General features: G+C 44.6%; 1 protein-coding gene across 1 annotated transcript in view; it reads right to left on the reverse strand.

Annotated features, from left to right (window-relative positions):
• Pdlim1 (PDZ and LIM domain 1 (elfin)) overlaps positions 1 to 23,763 on the reverse strand; it is a 49,378-nt gene that overhangs the window by 16,996 nt on the left and 8,619 nt on the right. Inside the window, exons 2-4 of the mRNA NM_016861.4 lie at positions 12,676 to 12,827; positions 10,385 to 10,469; positions 4,172 to 4,365 (exon numbers count right to left, since the gene is read on the reverse strand). Of these exons, the coding sequence (NP_058557.2) occupies positions 4,172 to 4,365; positions 10,385 to 10,469; positions 12,676 to 12,827 (431 nt within the window). The remainder of the gene's footprint in view (positions 1 to 4,171; positions 4,366 to 10,384; positions 10,470 to 12,675; positions 12,828 to 23,763) is intronic.

A 23,763-nucleotide genomic window follows, 5' to 3' on the forward strand; every position in this document is an offset into this window, starting at 1 on the left:
ACCCATACTTTTAATCCCAGCATTTGAGAGACAAGAAATCCATGAATTTCAAGGCCAACCTGATCTATATAGCAAGTTCCGAGGCAGCCAAGGAGTGAGACTTTGTCTCAAAACACACACACACACACACACACACACACACACACACACACAGAGAGAGAGACACAGACACATCCACACACACCCAGGAGTGAGCTGAAGCAGAAAAAAAAATCTTTCATGTTTCATAAGATCCTAGAAAATAAGAACTCCTTTTCAGATGCCACAGCTTAGTTATCCAATAATTAAATAAAATAAAAAAATAAATTAAAAAAAAAACAATTCTGGGAAAGTTTATGCATTTAGTTCTAAAGGGAATTCTTGATCTGGATGTTCCCTGTATTTCAGTCTCCAATGATAAGAATTGAGGAATAACTCTGGATATCAGGAGAAAGAAGAACACTCAGACTCTAGTCAGCCCTCTGAGGTGAGGTACAGGCACATCAGCTACAGAGACACGCAGTCTTCCTGCTGGAGGCCTTCTGATCCTGCTCCCAACTATGCTGGGTGAGCATAATCAGTCCCCTGCTGCATTTTGAAGAGATAGCAACGACCCTTTATCTCCACTGCATTTGCTTAGAAATCCGCTTCCTGAGTGTTTGGGAAATACCCTGAACACGATTTGGGAGGCCTGGTACTCTGGAATTTCTATGCTGGTTATGGAAGTTCAACTACTCATACCATGAAAAGAGCCATCTCCCCCAGAAGGATGCTGGCCAGGGGTACTGACAGCTGAACTTAGGCAATGACTGCGGGGAAGAAAAAAGTCCACGGTACGCCGAGGCAGCTCTTCTCTGGAACATGCTTCTATGCTTCCTGTTCCCTCTGAGCCCCTGGCACTCAGAAGTGCTGAGGCAGACTTCTCTCCATCAGTGAACTCGGCAGTAACCAGCATTCCCTCAGCACCTTCCAGTACAATGTAGTGCATTCCCTTGACAAGCTGGTGGAAAGGCCAGTGGCTAAGAGCCCACCTCAAAGATCAGGAGACAGGGTCTCAGAGGACTTACAAGGTCTGTCTAAACTCACTCGGCTGGCAGGAGGCAGAGTCATTTTCTAGGACTCTATCTACAAGCCTGAAGAAAGTAGTAGACGTCGAATAAATTATGAACTCTAGCCTGGGCATTACCAAATTTTAACAGGTCCCTCCTACACATAATTGAAGAGGTGGGAGCGAAGGTGCTAGCAATATTTCTTTCACAGAACTGGTACTCAGTAGGTACTCAAAACAGGATCACTAAGCTGAAGTCGCCTAGAAGGGAAGGGCAGCAGAGGGCCTCCCTCTCCACTGTCAGCAAGGAGGCCTGCTGAGGAGACAGACCCTCACCTGCCTTTCCAGATGGTAACGCTGCTGACGACATTCTGACCTGCCTGGGATGCTGCTGTACCAAGATCTACAAGACAGATAAGACAGACAGACAGGCAAGACAGACAAACAGACAGACAAGACAGACAGACAGACAAGATAGACAGACAGACACTGCTGCTGACATTCTGTACCAAGATCTACAAGACAGACGGACAGACAGACAAGACACACACACACACACACACACACACACACACACACACACGTACACACACACACACACACACGTACACAGCAGAATGATCTGAAGTGCTTGGACCCCTCCCACCACCCCTCAAAACAAAAAAACAAAGAAACAGGGTTAGCCCCAGGGAATGGGCAGTGACCTCAGAGGTAAAGTATGTCATGAGCCAGTTCTGGAACATCAGCGAATTCAGACTAAACAGTGGGGGTGAGCCAGCCCCTGGCCTTGTGCTGAGCAGGGATGGTTACGGAGTGCCTGCCCTGGTTGGCAGGATCATCTGAGAATATACTAGAAACAAGCCACCAGGCAGAGATCCCTACGCAAGAAACATGGCAGGCTCAGCAGCTACTTTCCCTCCAGCTTCAGGGATTCCCACGGCTTCTTAGATTCCTGCTCCAGGAGCTTGGGTTGAAACAGATAATGGGCCCCCTTTGCTGAGGGAATCTGCAAGGAGACTTGATGAAGACCTGCAGGCTGCTGCAGCCAAAGAAACCATGCCTGCGTGCCAAAAGCAGACAATGGGAGGGGGCGGGGCGCAATCAGGGAGCATGAGCGAAGAAGAAGAAAGAAGACGTTAAGGAAGGAAAAATATCTAAGGCAGCCACACTAAAAATACTTTCCAGGCACATACTTCTCTCAGTGCATAGCAGTTCTTTCAATTAAGGATGTGTCATTTCCTGGGTTATTAAATCCAGATCATGGAACATTCCACTCGGGGACAGTAAAGGAAGGGTCACGTTCCCAGCCTCTCCAAGCACCATAAGCAGCGGAACACAAGAATGGTGGTCCTTAGTGTTCAGATCACTGAGCTGCATGCAAGCTTCCCTTCAGGATGTGATACTTAGAGGATGCCCTGCCTGGCACTTTCCCTTGTATGCCCAGCATCCCCATAACCACCTAGAAGGGCGTCAACCTACCAAGCAGGTAAGACCTCGTGGGAACCATAATTGGCGTAAGAGATAATAGTTCTGGCCACTACAATTAAAGCCAGTGAGCTTCAGCCTCTTCTGAAACCAAAACCTCACCAGACTCTAAGGAACATACAGATCTGTTCCATCCGGTCCTCTTCGTGCCAGGGGCAAAGACTTGTGTGCAGGAGATGGCCAATAGTCTCAATATCTGTCTGATCTGTCTGTCTTCATCTGCTACCCTCCCTCCATCTCTCTCCCATCCCTTCCTCTCCCCAGACCCTGAAGACCACAAACACAATGGGGGTTCCTGTAACAGCTCTCAAAATAGTTAAGGAGCCTGGGACTGTAGCCCCATCCCCACAACTTGCATTTGAAACACTTAGCTTGCACCTAAAATGAGCTAAAATTTGGACAGATGAATAAGGAAGAAACTGGATGGCAAAACAGGCTTTTGGAGTTAACACAAAATCTGAGCGAGTAAAAGTCTACACCATCCCTGTGGGCTGTACATGAACATAGGGCTCCACAAGGGTAGCTCAATTGTGTTTGAACTGCGCTCCTTACCCTGCAGGCCCATCCTCAGGCATGAGTCCTAATCTACTCCCCACCCTCTGTCATAACACCGTCATTAACACTGTCATGCCCAGTTCCCTTGCCATGGGTGACTGAAGTGTCCCCAAAGAGTTAGGGACAGAGCAAATTTAGGGCCCTCTGCTGGAAGAAACAGGAGACCAGATAGAGAGGTAAAGGTAGATACAGCCCACAGGTATGTGACAGAGGACATGCCTGCCAGGTTCCACCTGCGGTCCCATCTCTCCTGTTGTTAAGCCAGCTTCTGTCACAGGTCAGAACCCATCCCTCTAGGCAGGAACTTGCAGCTTCATGGATTTAGCTCTGTCATTTCCGGTCTACATTAGTGAGGAAGCAAGCATTGCTTCACCGAGACTGCACAACTGTGTGTGCTACTAAGATCCAGTGGGAAGCATGGAGCAGTCCTCCCAAATACTCTACAATGAGGACTCCCTCAGGACACGGGATGACGGTCCTGTGAACGACCATGACCAGAAGCTGAGGGTGACCACCAGTGCTCAGGACAGGAACGATTCACCACCATTACAAGATCTGTTTGTGTCCGACATGGTGCTAGGCATTTTATATATTTTCTTTTCTCGCTGTCATGGGTGTGGATATCCACAGGTCACAGTGTGGGTGCACAGGCGCTCACACACATGTGGAGGCCCAAGGGTGACATCCAAAGTCTTCTTCCATTGCTCCTTACATTATTCACCGAACCCAGAGCTCACCCATGCAGCTCTTCTGTCCAACCTGTTTGTTCCAGATCCCGTCTGTACCTCTGAAGTTACTGGAATGACAGCCAAGCCACCAAACCCATATACAATGTATGAATGTGCTAGGAATAGATTCGTGAGCTCAACAGTAGGCACTGCAACCTTTGAGACACTGCACCAGCAACACATTTCCTTATTTTTACTACAACCTCTACAAAGAGGAGGGAAAGAGCCCTTTTCATGTGTAAAGAAATTCAATGTCAAAGGTTTCCCATGCCCACCCCCACCCCCACCCCCAGGCTTAGTAGTTCACCTTGCTAGAAAAAACTAAAGGAAAGAGTCTCCCTTTCCCAGAACCTGGAGACCTCAGGGCTCTACTTACGGCCTGCTGTTCGCCTCCTCCCCACTGGCTGAGGTCTTCGACTCCACAGCATTGTTGAAGTTAGAGATGTTTTCGGATGAGTAGAGGCCAGTTGGGCTGTTGTACTGGTTTGTGATGACCCGGGTGCTGGGAGCAGGTGAGGCAGTAAATGGCATGGCACTTCGGTTGTGGGCACTTCCTATGTGCAGGACTTCCTGAAGACAGGGAGCAGAGGAGACGTCAAGGAGCTGTGGATCCTAAACCCCTTATCCTGTACAGTACAGGGAGGACTTCCAGCTAAGCTACAGCAGCCCTGGCTCAAATCTAAACTTCACCTTGCTTCGAGCAGAGGGGCTCAGACAAAGGCAAGGAGACTGTGATCAATACGTGGTAAAGAATCCACAGATGTAGGACTGCAATCCCACATACTCTCTCAATCAGCTCCATCTCTGGCCCTCCCCTGAGACCCAGCAGAGCTGATGTTGGGTACCTCTAGGGAGGATAACATGTCATGCCTTGGGCTACCAGTACCCAAGTCAGAGCTGATTAGGAAAAAGTAGAGAGAGGTAGCCTAGACTACCACGGAGCTCTCCAGGTCAAAAGGTAAAGATAAACTCCCCAGACACGAGTAGGTTAGATCAGCAAGGAAAGAAGGTAAGAAGAGGAGCAGCTGCTGACTACATGTCTCAGTAGTTGGAAAAGGCAGCTGAGGCGCTGAAGGCCTACCATTCCCTGTGGTAAAACACAAGATGGAAGATTCTGGAAGACAGGTCCAAACCAGATCCTATGGGCGAAGGAGGTTGAGTTTCTGAGTCCTTATTCCCTGCTCCACCTCCAGAAATCTGGTGAACAATTACAGCTACAACCTCTCTAGGCATCTGTATAAACATGCCAAAACCAAAACACCTTTTATTTATTTTATTTTATTTTATTTTATTTTATTTTATTTTATTTTATTTTATTTTTTGAGAGAGGGATTCTCTCTGTAGCCCTAGCTGTTCTGAAACTCACTCTCTAGACCAGGCTGGGCCCAACTCAGAGATTTGCCTGCCTCCTGATTGCTGGGTTGAAAGATGTGTGTCACACAGCCTCGTTATAGTTTTTAAACTAACATTCCTTTTTTTAAAAAAAATGAGCCCTGGGTACTTCCTCTAGCTCCTTCATTAGGGACCCTGTGCTCTGTCTAATAGATGACTGTGAGCATCCACTTTTGTATTTGCCAGGCACTGGTAGAGCCTCACAGGAGACAGCTATATCAGGCTCCTGTCAGCAGGCTCTTGTTGGCATCTGCCTAGTGTCTGGGTTTGGTGGTTGTTTATAGGAGAGATCACCAAGTGGGGCAGTCTCTGGATGGTCATTCCTTCAGGCTCTGCTCCAAACTTTGTGGAGCATGTGTCCATATTACCAGTTGGAACATCTTCTGGGTATATGCCCAGGAGAGGTATTGCTGGATCCTCCGGTAGTACTATGTCTAGTTTTCTGAGGAACCGCCAAACTGATTTCCAGAGTGGTTGTACCAGCTTGCAATCCCACCAGCAATGGAGGAGGGTTCCTCTTTCTCCACATCCTCGCCAGCATCTGCTGTCACCTGAATTTTTGATCTTAGCCATTCTGACTGGTGTGAGATGGAATCTCAGGGTTGTTTTGATTTGGATTTCCCTGATGATTAAGGATGCTGAACATTTTTTCAGGTGCTTCTCAGCCATTTGGTATTCCTCAGTTGAGAATTCTTTGTTTAGTTTTATGCCCCATTTTTTAATAGGGTTATTTGATTTTCTGGAGTCCAACATCTTGAGTTCTTTATATATATTAGATATTAATCCCCATAGGAAGAACATCAATATGAACTAACCAAGCACCCCCAGAGCTCCTTGGAACTATACCACCAACCAAAGAAAACACATAGTGGAACTTGTGGCTCTAGCTATATATGTAGCAGAGGATGGCCTAGTCGGTCATCAATGGGAAGAGAGGCCCTTGGTCCTGTGAAGGCTCTATGCCCCAGTATAGGGGAATGCCAGGACCAGGAACAGGAGTGGGTGGGCTGGGGAGCAGGGAGAGTGGGGAGGGGATAGGGGATTTTCAGAAGGGAAATTAGGAAAGGGGATTCAAAATGTAAATAAAGAAAATATCTAAAAAAATTTTTTTTAATTTTAAAAATAGGTTTGCTAGTGAGATGATTCATCGGTTAAGAGCACTGACTGTTCTTCTGAAGGTCCTGAGTTCAAATCCCAGCAACCACATGGTGGCTCACAACCATCATCATGAGATCTGACACCCTCTGATGCCCTCTTCTGGTGTGTCTGAGGGTGTCTACAGTGTACTTACATATAATAATATATAATTTTTTTTTAATTTTTAAAAGAACTTTAAAAAAAAATGATCCCAGGTTATCTGATGACTCAGTTAGAAGGTTCTCCCAGCACCAGTGCTCAAAATCAACTCCAACTTCTAGTGCCGCAAGCTGTGTAGCCTTCTAAGCTCAACATGTTTTCTGAGTTCCCAAGAAAATTCTTCTAAACCTTGCTTTCTTTCTTAAACATCCAAATGATCAAAAATCAATATTCTGATTCTTCTATCATTCTTTTTCTGCTCTTTTAAAAAATGAAATTTAAGTGTTTAATTGGAAGGCATTATGAATGAGAACTGTTTAATTCAGTACGAAACTAATTTAAAGTAAAAGGCAGATAAACACATTTTTATGGTTAGGATTTCTTTCTTTCTTTCTTTCTTTCCTTCTTTCCTTTTTTTTTTTTTTTTTTTTTTTGAGACAGGGTTTCTCTGTATATCCCTGGCTGTCCTAGAACTCACTTTGTAGACCAGGCTGACCTCTGCCTCCCACGTGCTGGGATTAAAGCCGTGCACCACCACGCCCAGCTTAGGATTTCTTTTTTATTACTCTGGTAAATGTCTTTTTTTGAGTCAGAATCAGTGAGGTTTAGTTGACTTTGTCCATGTCTGCACAAATAATAAAATAATAAAAAACAAAATAATAAAAAATAATAAAATAATAAAAAAATAATAAAAAGAGGCTTGTGTTCTTGTTTGTTTGTTTGTTTGTTTTGAGACAGGGTCTCTCTATGAACCCCTGGCTGTCCTGGAACTCACTATGTAGACCAGGCTGGCTTCAAATTCACAGAGATCCACCTGTTTCTGCCACCAAGCCTGGCTACAAACAATCTCAAAAGAGGATCTTAAAGAAAAGAATGGTCATAAGGAATGATTAAGTCATTTTATGTGCACTGATTCAAAGGAATCGTAAAACCACTGAGTCCTGTCTGTGAAAGGCAGCAGCTGACTTACAGATTAGAGGCCAGGAGCTCCCATCACCACCATGGGCAGTCACAGGACAGCACCCAGCATGCACCCTTCTGTGTCCACAGCCGTTCTGGGAGCAGCGCAGGATGCTTAGTCTTTAGCCTTGCCTCCAATTTTCCCTGACACTTTGGCCATGAACATGTTATGCCTCTCTGAGCCCACTTCTCTAAGCTTCTTCAGAAGGACATGGTGTGACACGTCTGTGCACCAAGCACAGGGCAGAACAGGGCAGGGCCTCACTAGGGTCCATCTCCTCTTCCCGAAGAAACAAAAAGAGTTCCAATCAGAAGCCCATGGGAGCCATGTCATACATTCTTACAATGTATGTATGTATGTATGTATGTATGTATGTATGTATGTACGTACTTACTGCCCACAGTATAGATCAGAGGACAATTTAGGAGAATCCATTCTCACCTTCCATCACGTAGGCCCCAGGGATCAAACTCAGGTCCTCAGGGCAGGCCTGGCAGCAAAAGCCAACTCCTCAACCCACCCCTCCCCTCCCCACCCCCCCCCCCACCCTTGTTTTCTTTTGTGGGAATAGTAGAGTTTTTCCTTCCGGTGGTTTTTTTCTTTTTTCTTTTTTAATTCTTGATTCTTGCTTTATAAAGCATCTATCAAGAATGCATCTGGTTTGTACATAAAAGAAATATTTCTACCCCCATGCGGATTCTAGTCTTTCCAGAAGGCAGGCGGATTTAGGGCTTGCCTTTTGGAAGGGATGATGTCATTGTTTGGGTTTTGTATTTACTGGTCTCCAAGGAAACTCAATAATGAGGAAATACAAACTAGGTATGTAACTATGTTGACCTCAGATAAGCTGGGGTGTTGGTTGGCTTTATGTGAACGAGCGAGCAGCTCTTTACAATATCTGTGAACTCTGCCCTCACTATTTGCCCTCTAGCTCAGAAGTCTCAGAAATGGAAAATCTGGGGAAAGGGGAGGCGGGAAGATATTTGTATGAATAAAGAATGATGAGAAAAATACAGTCAAGCTACCCTTTAAAGGAGTCTGAATAATGTATTTTTAATCTGAAAACAATCTTCAAAATATCAGCACTGAAGAAAAAGTATAACCAAGACATAGATGGTTGGCCCAGGTAAAAAGTGATCATTTTGGACCAAGTTAAGCCAAAATTATTCCTCATTGTTATAAATCTATGTGGAAACTTAGCACATCAAAATTTAACACATACAGTAACTTTAATCAATGACTAGACTACCAGGAAAACTAAAACTAACTCTGGCATACTTTAAACTTGCTTATACAACTGCCAGTTTGCAGAGTAACATTTTATGAATTTCCTTATAGGTCGTACACAGAATAATATGTTCATGTCAACTTCAACATGCCAGGTGCAAAATGATCCCTAAAAGAATGTAGCATGTTAGTATGATGGCTACTGCAAATAGGAAAAATTATAACCACATTTCTGAAATTTTAACGAGACGCCTTTAAGAAAGTAAGGCTTATAATCAACCATTCCATTTATACATACTATGGAATCATATGGATTCAATTTCATATCATTTCTATGCTATATATAACTATGTGTTATCTTTTCATTACTATTTCTATGTAAAAAAAAAAAAAAAAACCTAAAGAGTGTCTCAAACTTTAAAAAGAAAAATTTAATTTCAAATCTTCTGGGGTTAAATATATAATAATCACAACCCCACTTTGAAAATTGCAAAAATAGTTATCCATTTACTTACTTATTTGTGTTCTTCTTGTTGTTTTACGTATGTGTGCATCTGTGTCTGGATGCGTGTGTGTGTGTGTGTGTGTGTGTGTGTGTGTGTGTGTGTGTGTGTGTGTACTTGTGAGTGCGTGCACTTGTGTGTGTGTATGTGTGTGTGTGTACTTGTGAGTGCGTGCACTTGTGTGTGGAGACTGGAGGTTGATGTGTGATACCTTCCTCAATCCACATTTTTAGACACAGGGTCTTTCAGTGAACCCGAAACTCAGCCTTCTAGCTAAACTGGCAAACCAGTTCGCATTGATGGGACTGCAGATGGGCACAGTCATGCCCAGCTTTCACACATGGGTGCTGGAAGTTCAAACTCAGGTCCTTGTGCTTAGTGTGAACGCACTTTACCCATAAGCCACTTCCTCAGCCACACTTACTCTTAATAATTCATTCATTCATCCAACAGAGAACATAGTTTGTAGTGAGCAACACGGGCATTTTTACCAACGTGTTCTAAATATTTCTGTACTTATTTCAAAATATACCCACACAGTATAGATATTTTAGAAGACACAACTAAGGGAGATAAAAACACCTATCAGCTATCTACCAAGAGATTCATTTGTAAATACAGAATCTCGGGACAATCTACTGTTGTAGAAAATTCTACTCGGCCAACGAACAATGCAGGGACTCCTTCCTTTATTTCTCCAAGATCAACTGTCATCTCATTTAACTAATTTTTAAGGTCTTTCTTCAAGTTTCACTGTAATGAAAACATATTTCCACCTCAGGACTCACAGGACTATTAAATCCCTGTGTTTCTTTTTTCACTCCGTTTCAGGCCTAAAGGTATCCTCGCCTTGGGGAAGATTCTTCTGTGTCTAATACATAAGAGCAGAGTTAGCTCTCAGGTTTCAGTAGAGTCCTACCAATTCTCTTTGCAGGAAGCCTTCTGTCCCCTTCTCCCACTGCCAGCCTTCCCACTCCTTCTTACTCCGTTGCCGGCCATGTCCCTGCCCTGGGGTTTTCCAGCCCTTTCCTCTGGCGGCTTCCCTTACGGGAAGAAATGAACTTAAGCCAGATCCCAGCAATGACAGTGGAGGCCTCTCCTGACCACTTTATCCCCAGACCTCCAGTGCAGGAAAAACAGAGGCGAGCTGAACAATACCCAAGCAGGAAAGCAGCTGGCAGCGGAGTGGCAAAGATAAGCAAGCACTTACTTGGGGTTCCGACGCTAAATTCATCTTGTAGGGATGACGTTTCCCCTCCTCGGTCACTAGAGGAGACCAAATCTTCTGTTCAGACCTGCAACAGATGAACAAAGCTGTTGTTCCCCCTCTGTCGTTTCATCTCATTCTGCTTTGCAGTGCTGATGCTCCAACTCAACATCTCACAAACGTCAGTCAAGCAAGGGCTCCACTACTGGGCAGTGTCCCCAGCCTAAAGCTGCTGTCTCATTCATGTTAAATAAAGGATCCAGCTCAACCTCTGTCTCTACAAGTTCTGCTTAGATTCAGTCAACTTCAGACAAGCTCTGCATCTGTACTGAACATGTACAGACTTTCCCCCTTGTCTTATGGTATAGCAGTCATGGGCATAGCATTTACATTGCAGTAGACATTATAGGCAATCTATTATAGGCAATCTAGAGATGACTTAAAAGACTGCAGGAAGATATACATAGAGTATGTGCAAGTACTACACTGCTTTGTACAGAAGGGACTTGGGTTAGCCGCAGATTTTGATATCCAAAACAATTCTGGGGCCCAACCCCCATGGACACCAAGAAACAACTTTACACGTAAAAAACAAATAAGGAAAAACATCCCCTTTGCCTTAACTTCTACCTTCTGAACTTGAAACCTGCCATCAGACCTATCTCCTATTTATCAATTAGGTGGCATCCATGTTAGATGGTTCTTACACAGCCTGAAGGGATTTTCCAAGCCAAGCCCCAGGCTCCTCTGAGTTGCTATGCCTGCCTCATACTGCCACCTCAATTCAAGGTGAGATAGACTTCAATTCTATCCTGGTTCAGTGTTCCTAGCTGGAGAGAAAACATCTTGTGTGTTGTATGGATGCATCACCTGTCACCTGTGGCCTACGGCTTAGGCAGGAAATAGAATGTGGGACATCAAGAGGAGAAAAAAATTCTGGGAGAGAAGGAGGCAGGGAGGTTTGCTGGGAAGATGTAACAACTGAATTCATTGCATCTGAGCACAGCCATGTGGCAGAATGTAAGCTAGAATACATGGAATATTTTAAGTTATATCTAATCAAAAAGGAGCCTAGCTTTATGGCCAGGTATTTGTAAATATATTTTGAATCTAGATCTTGTTTCTGGGAACATGGGATTAGGAGGAAAAAAACAGGGCCTAACTTGAACACCTAGCCTAGACCATATCACCAATGTATTCATGAATCAGTTCCAGGTTTTATTAGCATGGGGCTTTTTTATCTCTTGAAGGTAGAGAATATTTATACTTTGTGTTTGTCACAGTAAATGGTAACAGACAATTATAAGACACGCCTATACAATTTGTTGGCAAGTGAATTTAAAAAAAACCAATGAACCTATGAATAAACGCATGAATGACCCGAACATGAGTTTTAGGGAGAGGACGTGGGCTGAGCTAGATAGAACAAGAGACAAGAACAAAGGGCCAATGTCCGTTTGAAGTAGTCATAATGGAATGGTTAGCCTCCCAGAGTCAGTAGGGCACTGAAGGGAACAAAATATTCTCGTATTGTTCATCTTGGTCTGTCTCACAATCCCATAGCACAAGGAGAAGGGGGGAAAAGGTCACAGAATGTACTTGACAGAGAGGAGAACATGATGAAGAGCTATAAAAGCGAAGGTTGGTGAGCCATTAAGTAAAGCAGGTTCACCCAGCAAACAGAAGCTGAACTTGATCCAACAGGAACTAGGAAGCCACTCAAAGCTGAACCAATCACTGCTGACATTTTAGCTTCCTAAGGCTCCTTCCATGACCAAGTGAAAGGTGAATGGAAATTCTACCCTAATTACAGCTTCCAAGGTGCTTTCCTGGGCTGTCTGCTCAATGCCTCCGCTCCTTTCCTGTAGTGCACCTTAAGTTACACTCGGCCCTTTACCTAACAGCGGCTGTGATCTCAGGATGCAACACCCCTTACTCCTTGGATCCTTGGTAGGAACTGATACTCAGGAAGACATTTACATTCATTATGCCTTAATAGTGCCTAACTCATTTTCATTAGTTGTGTCTCATCAAGTGAAAGTGTGGTAACTTAATAGGCAGAGGCCGACACATGATAAGCCGACAAGAGATAAGTCGTGTGCACAGGAGAAAAGAAATGAGCAACCCCAAAATCCAAAACCGTGGACTGGTGTACTTTCATTATGCATAATAGCACAGAACCAGGGAAGTGCAGGGGCTTCTGAGATTGGGGATTAGGGAAGGGGAGGCGCGGGCCCTGTCCACAAGCAGCTTCCAGTCTATTAGGAATGAACTAAATATTTCCTCAGCCTCACCTGGATACTGTGAGCGTCATGTTGTCTGCGCAGCCCTTGATTTTGTTCTGAGCTTCCAAGTGTGTCATGCTGCTGGTATCTTCCCCATCGATGGCTGTGATTAAATCTCCAATACATAAATTCGCTATAGCAGCCTTGCTTCCGGGAGTGACCTGGCAACAGAGGGGACCCCACATCAGTTACTGTTTGTGTCCAGGAGAACCAATGAGGAAATACCACGGGGTTAAGTACTCACTAATAAAGAGCAGAGCATGGAAAAGGAGAGCTTGGCAAGATGCTGCACACCTGTAATCCCAGGTCTAGGGGAACAGAAGTAGAGGACAGCCTTGGATATATACCAAGACCTTGGAAGGATAAAAGAAGAAAGCGCATGGAGAATAAGTGTGTGTGATGGTTTGAATATGCTTGGTCCATGGGAAGTGGCACTATTAGGAGGCGTGGCCTTGTTGGAGGAGGTGTGGAGGAAGACGTGTATCACCCTGTAGGCAGGCTTTGAGGTCTCCTGGTGCCCAAGCTCTGCCCAATGTGGAAGAGAGAACCTCCTTATGGAAGACAGCTCCCTTCTGCTACCTTTGGATCAAGATGTAGAACTCTCGGCTCCTCCAGCACCATGTCTGCCTGGATGCTGCTATGCTTCCTGCCATGATGATAATAGACTGAACCTCTGAAACTGTAAGCCAGCCCCAATTAAATGTTTCCTTTTCTAAGAGTTGCCTTGGCTATAGTGTCGCTTTACAGCAATGGAAACCCTAACTAAGACAGTGTGCTAAGATTATAATTTAACCAGTAGCAATCCTTCATGTTTATACAATCTGTTACCTACCATGCACTGAGTCTTTCCTGTATGTGACCTCATTGTCTCCTTACAACAACTTTGTCAGAAATGAACACCTCTAGGAAGCTCAAAACCTACGCAGGGTCACCCAACCAGTACATTACTAGACATCCTGCTATCCACTGCAGACTCAAACCTTGAGCCTCACTCAGTGTTCTGACCTCAGAATAAGTCACCAACATATTTTAAATGTGCACATTTGGAAAACATTGTATGTGATAACTTCTATTTTTGTAAAATCCTAGCAAATATTAGAAACTATAAGCCCAGACAAAACTGGAATCACTGTATGCTAATCTCTTTACAATGATCTTGAGTTACTTTTACAATTTAAAAAAAAAAAAAAAGCAATAAAGACAATTTTTTTAAATATAGAGTGTGGGTTTGCACCAGGAAATTGGCCATGGTTAGGGCTCTTCCCTACAGGTGGCTGGTGTTCTACAAGCTAGGTTTCCAGACCAGTCATTCTAAATTTGCAGACCACGTATGCCTAGGGTGGTCAGTTAGTAAATGTCTCAGGTCCCCAAATCCATCTGTCCACGGAGGATGCCCTATAGACAGTATAAATGTGCCCCCACACAGACCTACAGTGGCTTTTCAAGTAAGCATGGATGCTGGTGTGATGAACAGCACTCATTCCGAGGCAGCGCTGGCCTCGGAGTAATTGTTCGCTAGTGGATGTTTTCTCAGTCAGGGTTATACCAAAATGTTAGCATCATCACCCCAGAGCCAGTCCATGACTGTATGACATTAAAAAGTCATCGTAAACTGGAAGCCAGGGGAAGAATGGTACATCCTCAGATCCCAGTGCCCAAAGGACTTTTGTTTCCTCTTGGGAAACCCTGTAGCTCCGGGAGCTAACGGAGGATGTTGCGATCCACCGGTGTCTCCATACACTACATTGGTCCTTCAAAGTACCAAATCAGGATACAAGACTAAGGAAACAAGCCTCAGTTTTCCACAGCCAAGTTCCCAAAGAACCCAAACAAAACCAAAAAACTAGCCCTCATACGGCTGCTGGTGTGGGCGCCCTGTGGTGTTTTATTCCCTCTCTGGCACCCGGACCCCACACAATGAGGGGCTAGTCCTTGCGGTCCCCTCTAGCTTGAACACGTTCTGGCTTCACCAGACAAAACAGCCCGCTGGAATGTGAAGACCGGAAGCCAGTTGAGAGCTTCTGACCTCCTACCCTTTCTCTCCTCGCCCATCTGACTCTCACGACACAGGAGCTGTGCTCCAGGCAGTCGCTGAGTGAGACGTCTGACACAGCCCTTCCTTCTAATAAGCAATAGGAAACTCATTCTGACTCACTTAGAGTAGCAGTAAAAACACAGGCTGACCTGGCGCTATGCTGTACACAGCCCGCGTTTTCTAAAGGACAATGCAGAATTTTGCTTTTCTGTTTTAGTTTGTTTGACATTTTTGGAGAATGTCTTAGGTATCCCGGGCTGGCTTCAGACTCTGTTGTAACCACGACCTCACTTTTTAATGGTCTTATCTAAGTATTTCTTTATTCGAGATTGGTAATGGCTCTAGACTGGCAAATTCTATCTCCAAGCAGACTAGCTGGAAAACCAGGAGAACAATGCCAACCAAAGCCACTTATTTATGACCAAATGTAATAGTATAAAAGAGCAGGTCCCTTTAGGGCAACCCTGTAACACTTCAGCAAGGCCCTCCCCTCAGGCTACTTTCCCACTAAGTTCTAGCTTCCTCCCCAAGTTTTTTCCCACCTCAATATTTTTGACTCTGCCTGACTTACTTTTCTCACCTTTGAAGTCTCTTCTTAAATCACACTTCTCAGAGTCTTCCCTGACCTCTAATACATGATAGTAAGTACTCAAAATAAATAACCAAAGAATGATTCAAATTAAAAATATCCACTGTCCTTAAAGATGTTATCACGAGCTGGGAAGATTATCCAGTGGGGAAGGGTTCTTTCAGTATAAACGTGAGGGCCTGAACTCAGGTCCTCCAAGCCCATGTAAAAGCTGAGTGTTGGTCAGTGAGCCCCATAATCCCAAAGCTCAGGGAGTGGGAGGAACAGGAGGATTGCTGAGGAATGAGTGCTAGCTAAACCATGATGAAGAAGCTCCAGGTTCCGGAAGAGGCCCTGTCTCTCAGGGCTCAGGGAACTGTGCAGAAGAGGAGGTGGACAGATAGCAAGAGACTGAGGCAGGTGGACGACATGAAGGAAATAATGTCTTCCAGACACACAGGGTTGATGCACAGGGCCTGCCCAGGTCCAAACCAGACTGGATCCCACTGCTGAGATGGGCAAGATGCAAGCCCCTATCCCTCTCCAATTAACAACTGATCGCAAAGAAAAAATTAGTTTCTCCAAGGGAGTCACTGGGTACACAAATCACACTTAAGGGCAGACCCTGTGGCCAGCACTAGATGGCCAACTCTAAATGAACTCAAGGGCATTTATGGAAACTTTTTTTTTTAAGACTCATTGCTTTGTTTGGACTTTTGTTTAACCTTACTGGTCTTTTGCATGTATATTATGGTTTCCAAGTCTGAGTTTTTATGGGTGTGTATAGACATTTCTCCCACTCATTCTTTGTTTCTTTTGTTGATTTGTTTGTTCATTTTTTTTATCCTTGTCTTTTTATTTGCCTATTTGTTTTCTTATGAGAGAGAGGGAGAGAGAGAGAGAGAGAGAATGGAGTTAGAGGATGGAGAGGTAGGGAGAGTCTGGGAGAGGAGAAGGGAAACCATGATCAGAATATATTGTATAAACATAAATTTATTTTAAATTTAAAAAATACAAAGAGGGAGAACCTGTCTCAGGGGGATAAAGGGGGGGTGACAAAGCAGGGATCTGACTTTCTCTGTACCCACATGGGCACACACATACTTAATGTTTTAAAATGAATATTTCAAAATAATCAACAATGTTTTTTTTTTTTAAAGTAACTGTTTCCCTTAAAAATGACGATGCCAGACTTGGAAGTTTCTTTTTATGTCTTATGTTCAGTTGCTAAGAAGTCTGGAATTTCCAGCATTTGGTTCATTTTGTGGGAGTGGCATTTCTGCAGAGAACATCCCAACAGGCCCCAGACAAGCTAAAACCAGTCTTAGAAGCCCCACACCTGAATAATTTTGACCTAGCAACTTATCTTTCTGTCTGATTTTTTTTTTAAGCCAAAGGAAAGTTTTGAAAACTATAAGAAAAGATCATCAGATCAGACTCCAATGGGCTAACATTCTTTTATGAGCCATCTCTTTTTTACAAGGTTGGGGCTGTGGATACAGCCCAAAAGGTAGAATGTTTGCCTCGAATGTACAAAGCCCTAGGATTGATTTCCAAATATCATGAGCTGGACATGATAGCATTTTGGGTGGTGGAGGCAAAAAGATCAGAAATTCAAACTTATTCTTGGGGCAACTTAGGTTACATGAGACCCTGTCTCCAAAAGGACAAGTGTGGGTGAGAATAGGGAGGGCAGATCAAATGAATCACAGACAGACATTACCTTCACAGAGAGGATTCCTACAATATATTTAGAGTGTTCACAACACATTGCTCACACAGATTAGATGAGCAAGCATCTATCTGACAACATTTTAAAGACAGGACTAAAGAGAAGTTGTGAGTGGTTCACACTCACGTAGCTAAAAGCTTATGCCTAGTTTTAATATAGAACCCCTCATAGGAAATTCTAGCCTTTCTTGCTTCAGTGTAATAGTGTGGCAGAGACTCTAAGAAGCACATCTGCCATATCCTTCTTTCTACACAAAGAACTGGAGTGCCACAAAGCCCTGTTGGCCAGGTGCCTCCCAGGCATGCAACAACAGTTTCACTACTCTGCACTGAGCTGGGGCCCAGAGCCCCACCCATTATCAAACATGCCAATCATAAGACAGAATTGAGAAGGGCTGCCGAGGTCCTAGATCTCACTGCTGGAAAGTTCCTGTCCTAAACTGTGGACTCTACCACACACCATAACAAACCTCAATTCTAACAGTGGCCACTATTAATAAGACTTACTGTATGTCAAGGACAATCTAAGTGGTTAGAAAAGTTGGCTTATGATCTTCTCATGATGCCACAGGTAGGCAATGTTATTTGCATCATTGAAGATGAGGAAATGGAGGAACAAGGGTTAAGCCACTTGCTCAAGGTGACTCAGCTTGTGAGGAGCAAGCCACAGCAGGCTCCAGGATCCGCTACATCACTGTCTATCCTAATTTTCTTAGCAGCCATCAAATTCCATCAGAATCAGCTCATGATAGAGTCAGCCTCAATTTCTAAATAAAAAAAACTGAATTTGATACTTCCCTCCAAAAAACCAGACCCATTATTTAAGTAGACATCCTCCAAATTCCCTCAGTCAGTTCCCCCACCAGAGCACAAAACTGTTGCTATAAAAAGTAGTGTGGCTTAGGTGCAACAATGTATATTTAAAAAAGAATGTCTTGTTGGCTTCTGTAGCAGTCAAGTTGAATGCATTCTTGGGCCCATCCCCTTCCCCTTACCTGAAGGCTGGCACCCTGCACATCAACTCTACACTCTATGATCATAAGGCACCTTCAGACCCTATTAGATTCCCTGCTCCCACCCAGGGTCAGCTCTTTTTGTGTTTTTATTTACATCCCAAACACTGCTCCCCCCACCTCCCAGAGCCTCTCCTTCCATCCCCACTCCAACCGAAGAGCATACACAGGCTGGAGAAGGCCCCCAGCAAACAGGTAGTAGAGAGCTGCCTTGCCTGGCCTCAGTAGAAGAGGATGGGCCTAATCCTGCAGAGACTTGATGCACCAGAGTGGGGGAGGAAATAGCCTGGGGGCCCCACCCTGCTACGATTTTTAACTTTCACTTCAGAGTCGTGCAAAACAGAACTGTGACATAGCTCTCCCTCATTCTTCAATGAGGCACATTCACAGAGCCAGCTGCCTGACCCTGACCACAAGTAAGAGCTATGCCCCTCCTCTGTGACACTGGTACACTTCCTCCTCCCCCAGGCTTCCTTTCGCTCTCACTCTCTCCACATCTTACTGCACACATCTCCATGTATTCTGAAAGACTAGTAGCTTGTTGGTTAAGTTGTGACTTCTAGAGGCAGGGGACCAGGACTTGATAGCCTTACCTTGGGATTTAGCACCTCTGTGTGCCTAGCTCTTCAAGACAGATAAAGACAGCAGCCCTGACATCTGAAGGCTACTGTGAGGGTTGCCGAAATGACTCAAAACAGAGCAAGCACTCACAACTAAAGAAATGGGAATTCCAGGAGCCACATTCTATGAAAAGGGCTGAGCCTGCCACCTAGAAGCACGCAGTCCCTGGAGAGACAGGCAGATGATAAATGTTGCGCTAGAAGCTATAATGCAACCAAAAGCTAATGATGGGGGCAGGAGAGATGGTTCCGTGGTTAATACTGCTTACAGAACAAGCATAAAGATGTGAGTTTGGATGCCAGCACCTGTGTAACAAGATGGGCAGGGTCTTCCTGTGAACCTGAAACCCCAGCACTGTAGGGAGAAGAGGTAATACAGAGGCAAGAAGATGGCTGGTGCGTGCTGGCTGTCCTAGGATGGGAAAGGATAAACTCCAGGTTCAGGGAGAGACCCTGCCTCAAAAGAATACATGATGTCTTCCTCTGTCCTTGTACTTGCGTATCCATGTACGTACACCCCCCTACACATACATGCATGCAAGGAGTCAGAATAGAGCAGGCTAAGCCTCACACATAGTATGTGGACGGCACCAGTGAAACCCAGGACACAAAGGAAGGAAAAGGGATATGACATTGGAGATACAGAACAGGCTGTGAACCCTATATCTTTATCTAAAAATAACAATGAATAATAATGTCCTCACAGTATTCACTGTCTAGTTCCTGCAAAGAGACGACTAGAGACCATTAGCCATGCTGAGGTTCAAAGGGCCTCACTGGACAGACACTTTCTGGTTTAGTCAGGATTGCTGAGATGAAACACCACGACCGAAAAAGCAAGTTGGGGAGGAAAGAGTTTATTTGGATTACACTTCCACATTGTAGTCTGTCACTGAAGGAAGTCAGGACAGGAACTCGAACAGGGCAGGAACCTGGAGGCAGGAGATGATGCAGAGGCTGTGGAAGGATGCTGCTTACTGGGTTGCTCTTCATGATTTGCTCAGCCTGCTTTCTTATAGAACCCAGGACCACCAGCCCAGGGATGGCCCCACCCACCATGAACTGGGCCCTCCTCCAGTCACTAATTAAGAAAATGCCCTACATGCTTGCCAACAGCCAGTTCTTATAGAGGCATTTTCTTAATTGAGGTTCTCTCCTCTCGGATGACTTCAGCTTGTGTCAAGTCGATGTGAAAGTAGTCAGCACACTTTCAAATGACAGTTCAAACATTCCAGGGCTTACCCAATCAGCCCCTAGCCCAGCCATGCCCTAGTGGAACGGTTCTCAACCTGTGGATGGTGACCCCTTTGGGGGTTGAACAACCCTTTCACAGGGTTTATATGTCAGATATACTGCATATCAGCTATTTACATTACAATTCATACAAGTGGCAAAATTACAGTTATGAAGTAGCAATAGAATAATTTTATGATCGGGGGTCACCACAACATGCATTAAAGGGTCATAGCATTAGAAAGGTTGAGAACCACTGCCTTAATGGATCTCTAGAGGGTCCTACTTAAGATCCAAGTCCTACCAGCAGCTGAACGCATGTGCTCCTTTAACGCTCTGCATTGGAAACTGAGAGCTGAGCTCGTCGGATGAATCTGATTCACAATCAAAGTTGCCTTACATTTGTTTTAATTTAGATCAGGTATGATAAATTTCATACAAACCCATAGACTCTAAGCTTATGAAAAATCTGGCATTTCTGAGCTTAGATTTCCATATGGCAACAATCAGTACCAACAAAGGAGATTCCAACCCACTAAATGAGAAACATATCACCAACTTAGCCACAAAACCCATCATGCTCTCCTGCCTCTAGTACAGACCCCCAGTATCAGCTGCCAGTTGTCATCACCCAGTCAGTGATTCATCTCACTACTTCACCCTCTAGTCAGCCCCATCAGTGTTGCCTCCTGGGTCCCACATACCAATGAGTTTGGGACTGAAGGCTCAGTTCAAAAGCAATGCAAAGCGATTATATGTAAAAGCACTTTATGATAGGCTGAGAAGGAACTCCATGGTGATAAAGCCCTGGGTTCAATCCCCAGCACCAAAAAAAAAAAAAAAAAAAAAAAAAAAGAACTATTTCACAGCTACACAGCTAGAATTACCAAACACCTTTGTGTGCCCAGGTCAGTAACCGATTTCCTCTTAACTATGGGAAGCACCCATTCTGTCCTCAAGTGTCCCAACCAGCCTGGGGTGATGGTGCACACCTACACTCTTGACACCAAATCCACGCTGAAGGCCATTCTGGGATCCACAATGAATTCAAGGCCAGCCTGGCCTACCAAGGAAGACCTTGTAACAAGAGAAGAAAGTAAATGAATGGTTGCTCTATGCTGATGTGGAAATTTCAGCAAGCCTTTGTCAGTTGTTTTATAAGTTCCGTGGCATAAATGCCCCTCCCCTTTGAAGGGAAAAACAAAACCTCTCTTTGCCTTCGCCTAGGCCGGCAGGTCCATTTCCTCAGTGGTACAGAGCACCACTCACCTTGCCCCTTAGAGCTGACTCCTAAACCTGGACTCAGAAATCCACCCAGCGCTCACTAGCTCAGAGCTTTATTTGCAAGGATATGATATGGACTTACAACCTCTTAGCTAACAGATGCCCTACAGAGAGGAGGGAAAATATACACAGAGCCTCCCGTCATGTCAAATCTACACTGAAGGATCCAGAAACAATCCTACATCCATTCATTCATTCATTTTCACTTTTCTTCGTCTTGGAGATCAAACCCAGGACCTCTGGCGTGTTAAGGGTGCATTCTTACCACTGGGCTACACCCTCTGCCACTTATCTCTGCGTTTTAAGTTCCCTAGCAAAGCCCCGCTGGATTTGGAAACCTCAAGGGGGATATTCACTGGGCTTTTTTCCCCAGTATGTTCTCCCTGTATTAAGTTAAATTACTAGACAGACAACAAGTACTTAAACCTAAAAGCCCAGTAACTCTACAAACAACCTGAAGGGCTCAACTCCTGCACGCTTTAAAGATGCTTCAGTTAAAATATCCTCCTCCCCAACCCCCCAACACAAACACACTTTAACAGAAAGTAAGAAGAATGGGAGGGAAGTAAGGAGGGAGGGAAGAGGGAAGGGAGCAGAGAAGGGAGAGAGGAAAAGGAGAGAGAAAAAGAGAGGGAGGGAGAGAGAGAGAGAGAGAGACCTACAGTCAAGTATTGTAAAAGGCATGTCAGCCCAGATGGCGAACTCACTCAACATGGTTCCCATTTTTGCCCTGGCCAGAAAACTCAAAGCTAAATTCTGTGCAATTACAAACCAACTCATTTAAAGTTCCTGGAACACTGCTGTTTCTGCTTCTATGTTCCAAATAGTTCATTAAACCTTAAGTATGTCCTTGTGTTTTAAATATCACAAATGTGTGTTTCTGGTGTTGTAAATCGCCTTAAAACCAGGCAGAACAAAGTGAGAAAGGAAGCATAAATATTGAAGCGTCCACCCCTGGACTAACAAAACATGAAGTCCAAGGTCCGTTGCAAATAGCCCTTTAAGCGTGGTCTCTTGATCTAGTGGCTATGTCAGGGTTTTTAGGTATAAATGCGACGGTCTGACCTGTGGGTGGGGCAGCACAGAAGCAGCCTGCCTGCCACATTTAAATGCAGAATGAGAACCCCCCCCCTGCCCCAGATTCCTTTGGTTTGCAGTTTGTAGGTCCAGGCTGCCACCCAGACCCCGAAACCACATCAAGGCTGCAATCCCTGCATGACAACACTTAGGTTGGGCTCTTTCTCCAGGCATTCGGGCCATTAAGTAGACTGGGAGTGTGTAGATGAGCTGTGCCCTAAGCCAGCTTCCCTTCATACACAGCGCAAAATGAAGTTGTCAGTTCACAGGGACTCGCTGCTTTCTTGGTCTGAGCTATTGCCATTCTGAAGACAGGCAGGTAAAAGAGCTGGCACTAAAGAGAATGCCCCAGTTTCTCAGTAAGCCATCAATTCTCGAGCATTCAAAAGCCTAGAACAACTATGCATGCTTCGAAACAGCCCTCATCACTGCCACCCACAACCAAAACCTGATCGACCATTCCCGTTTGCAAACTATTCTGGCCGCTTCTGTTCGTTCGCTGATCAAACGAAATTGGCAATGGTGTCAGTCTCATGAGGTTGTTGGGAGGGTGTCCTTCAAGGGTTAAAAGGTTTAAACTGTATCAGGGCTGGAGAGATGGCTTGTGGATGAAGAGTGGATAGTTTTACAGAAAAGCAGAATATGGTTGGCAGCGCCCGTGTTAGACAGCTCACAACTGCCTGTAACTTTAACTACATGGGGATCTGACACCTCCTTTGGGACTCAAGAGATGACTCAGTGGCTAGCATAGCAGCACTGGCTGTTCTTCCAGAGGACCAGGGTTAGATTCCCAGCACCCACACAGCGGTTTACAAACATCTGGATCTCCGGTTCCAGGAGATCTGGGAGCACCAGACACACATATGGGAAAAACACCATGCACATAACGTAATAATTTTTGAAACGAAAAAACATTTTAATTACTTAAAAAAAAATAGTAGCTACCATTAAAGTTTCTTCAATCGAGGGCAGGAGAGTCAGCTCAGCTGTTCCAGAGGTCCTGAGTTCAATTCCCAGCAACTATATGGTTGGCTTACAAGCATCTATAATGGGATCTGATGCTCTCTTCTGGCATAGAAGTGTACATGCAGACAGAGCACTCGAAAGAAAGAAAGAAAGAAAGAAAGAAAGAAAGAAAGAAAGAAAGGAAGGAAGGAAGGAAGGAAGGAAGGAAGGAAGGAAGGAAGGAAGGAAGGAAGGAAGGAAGGAAGGAAGGAAGGAAGAAAACTTCTTTAACAGTATGCCCTATCCTGATGCCTACTACGGGTTATCCAGCATGCTAAGCTCTACCCTAGCAATAACCTTTGGAGGTAAATACTATTATTCCCACTTCAAAAACAGCTGTTGAACAGCTGGTGAGTTTTCAGGGTCTGACCTGCCCCCGACATACACATAAGAAGTGGACAAGACCAGGGTTTGAACCAGAAAACACATTTCCCCAGGATACTGAGCTGCCTTTAATTCTTCATTTGTTGTAACAAAATTTTGGCAGAAAATACAGAACAATGAAGCCTACATGATCCACCATGAGATACT

This window comes from Mus musculus, chromosome 19 (genome assembly GCF_000001635.26).
Source record: "Mus musculus strain C57BL/6J chromosome 19, GRCm38.p6 C57BL/6J".
Taxonomy (NCBI): Eukaryota; Metazoa; Chordata; class Mammalia; order Rodentia; family Muridae; genus Mus; species Mus musculus.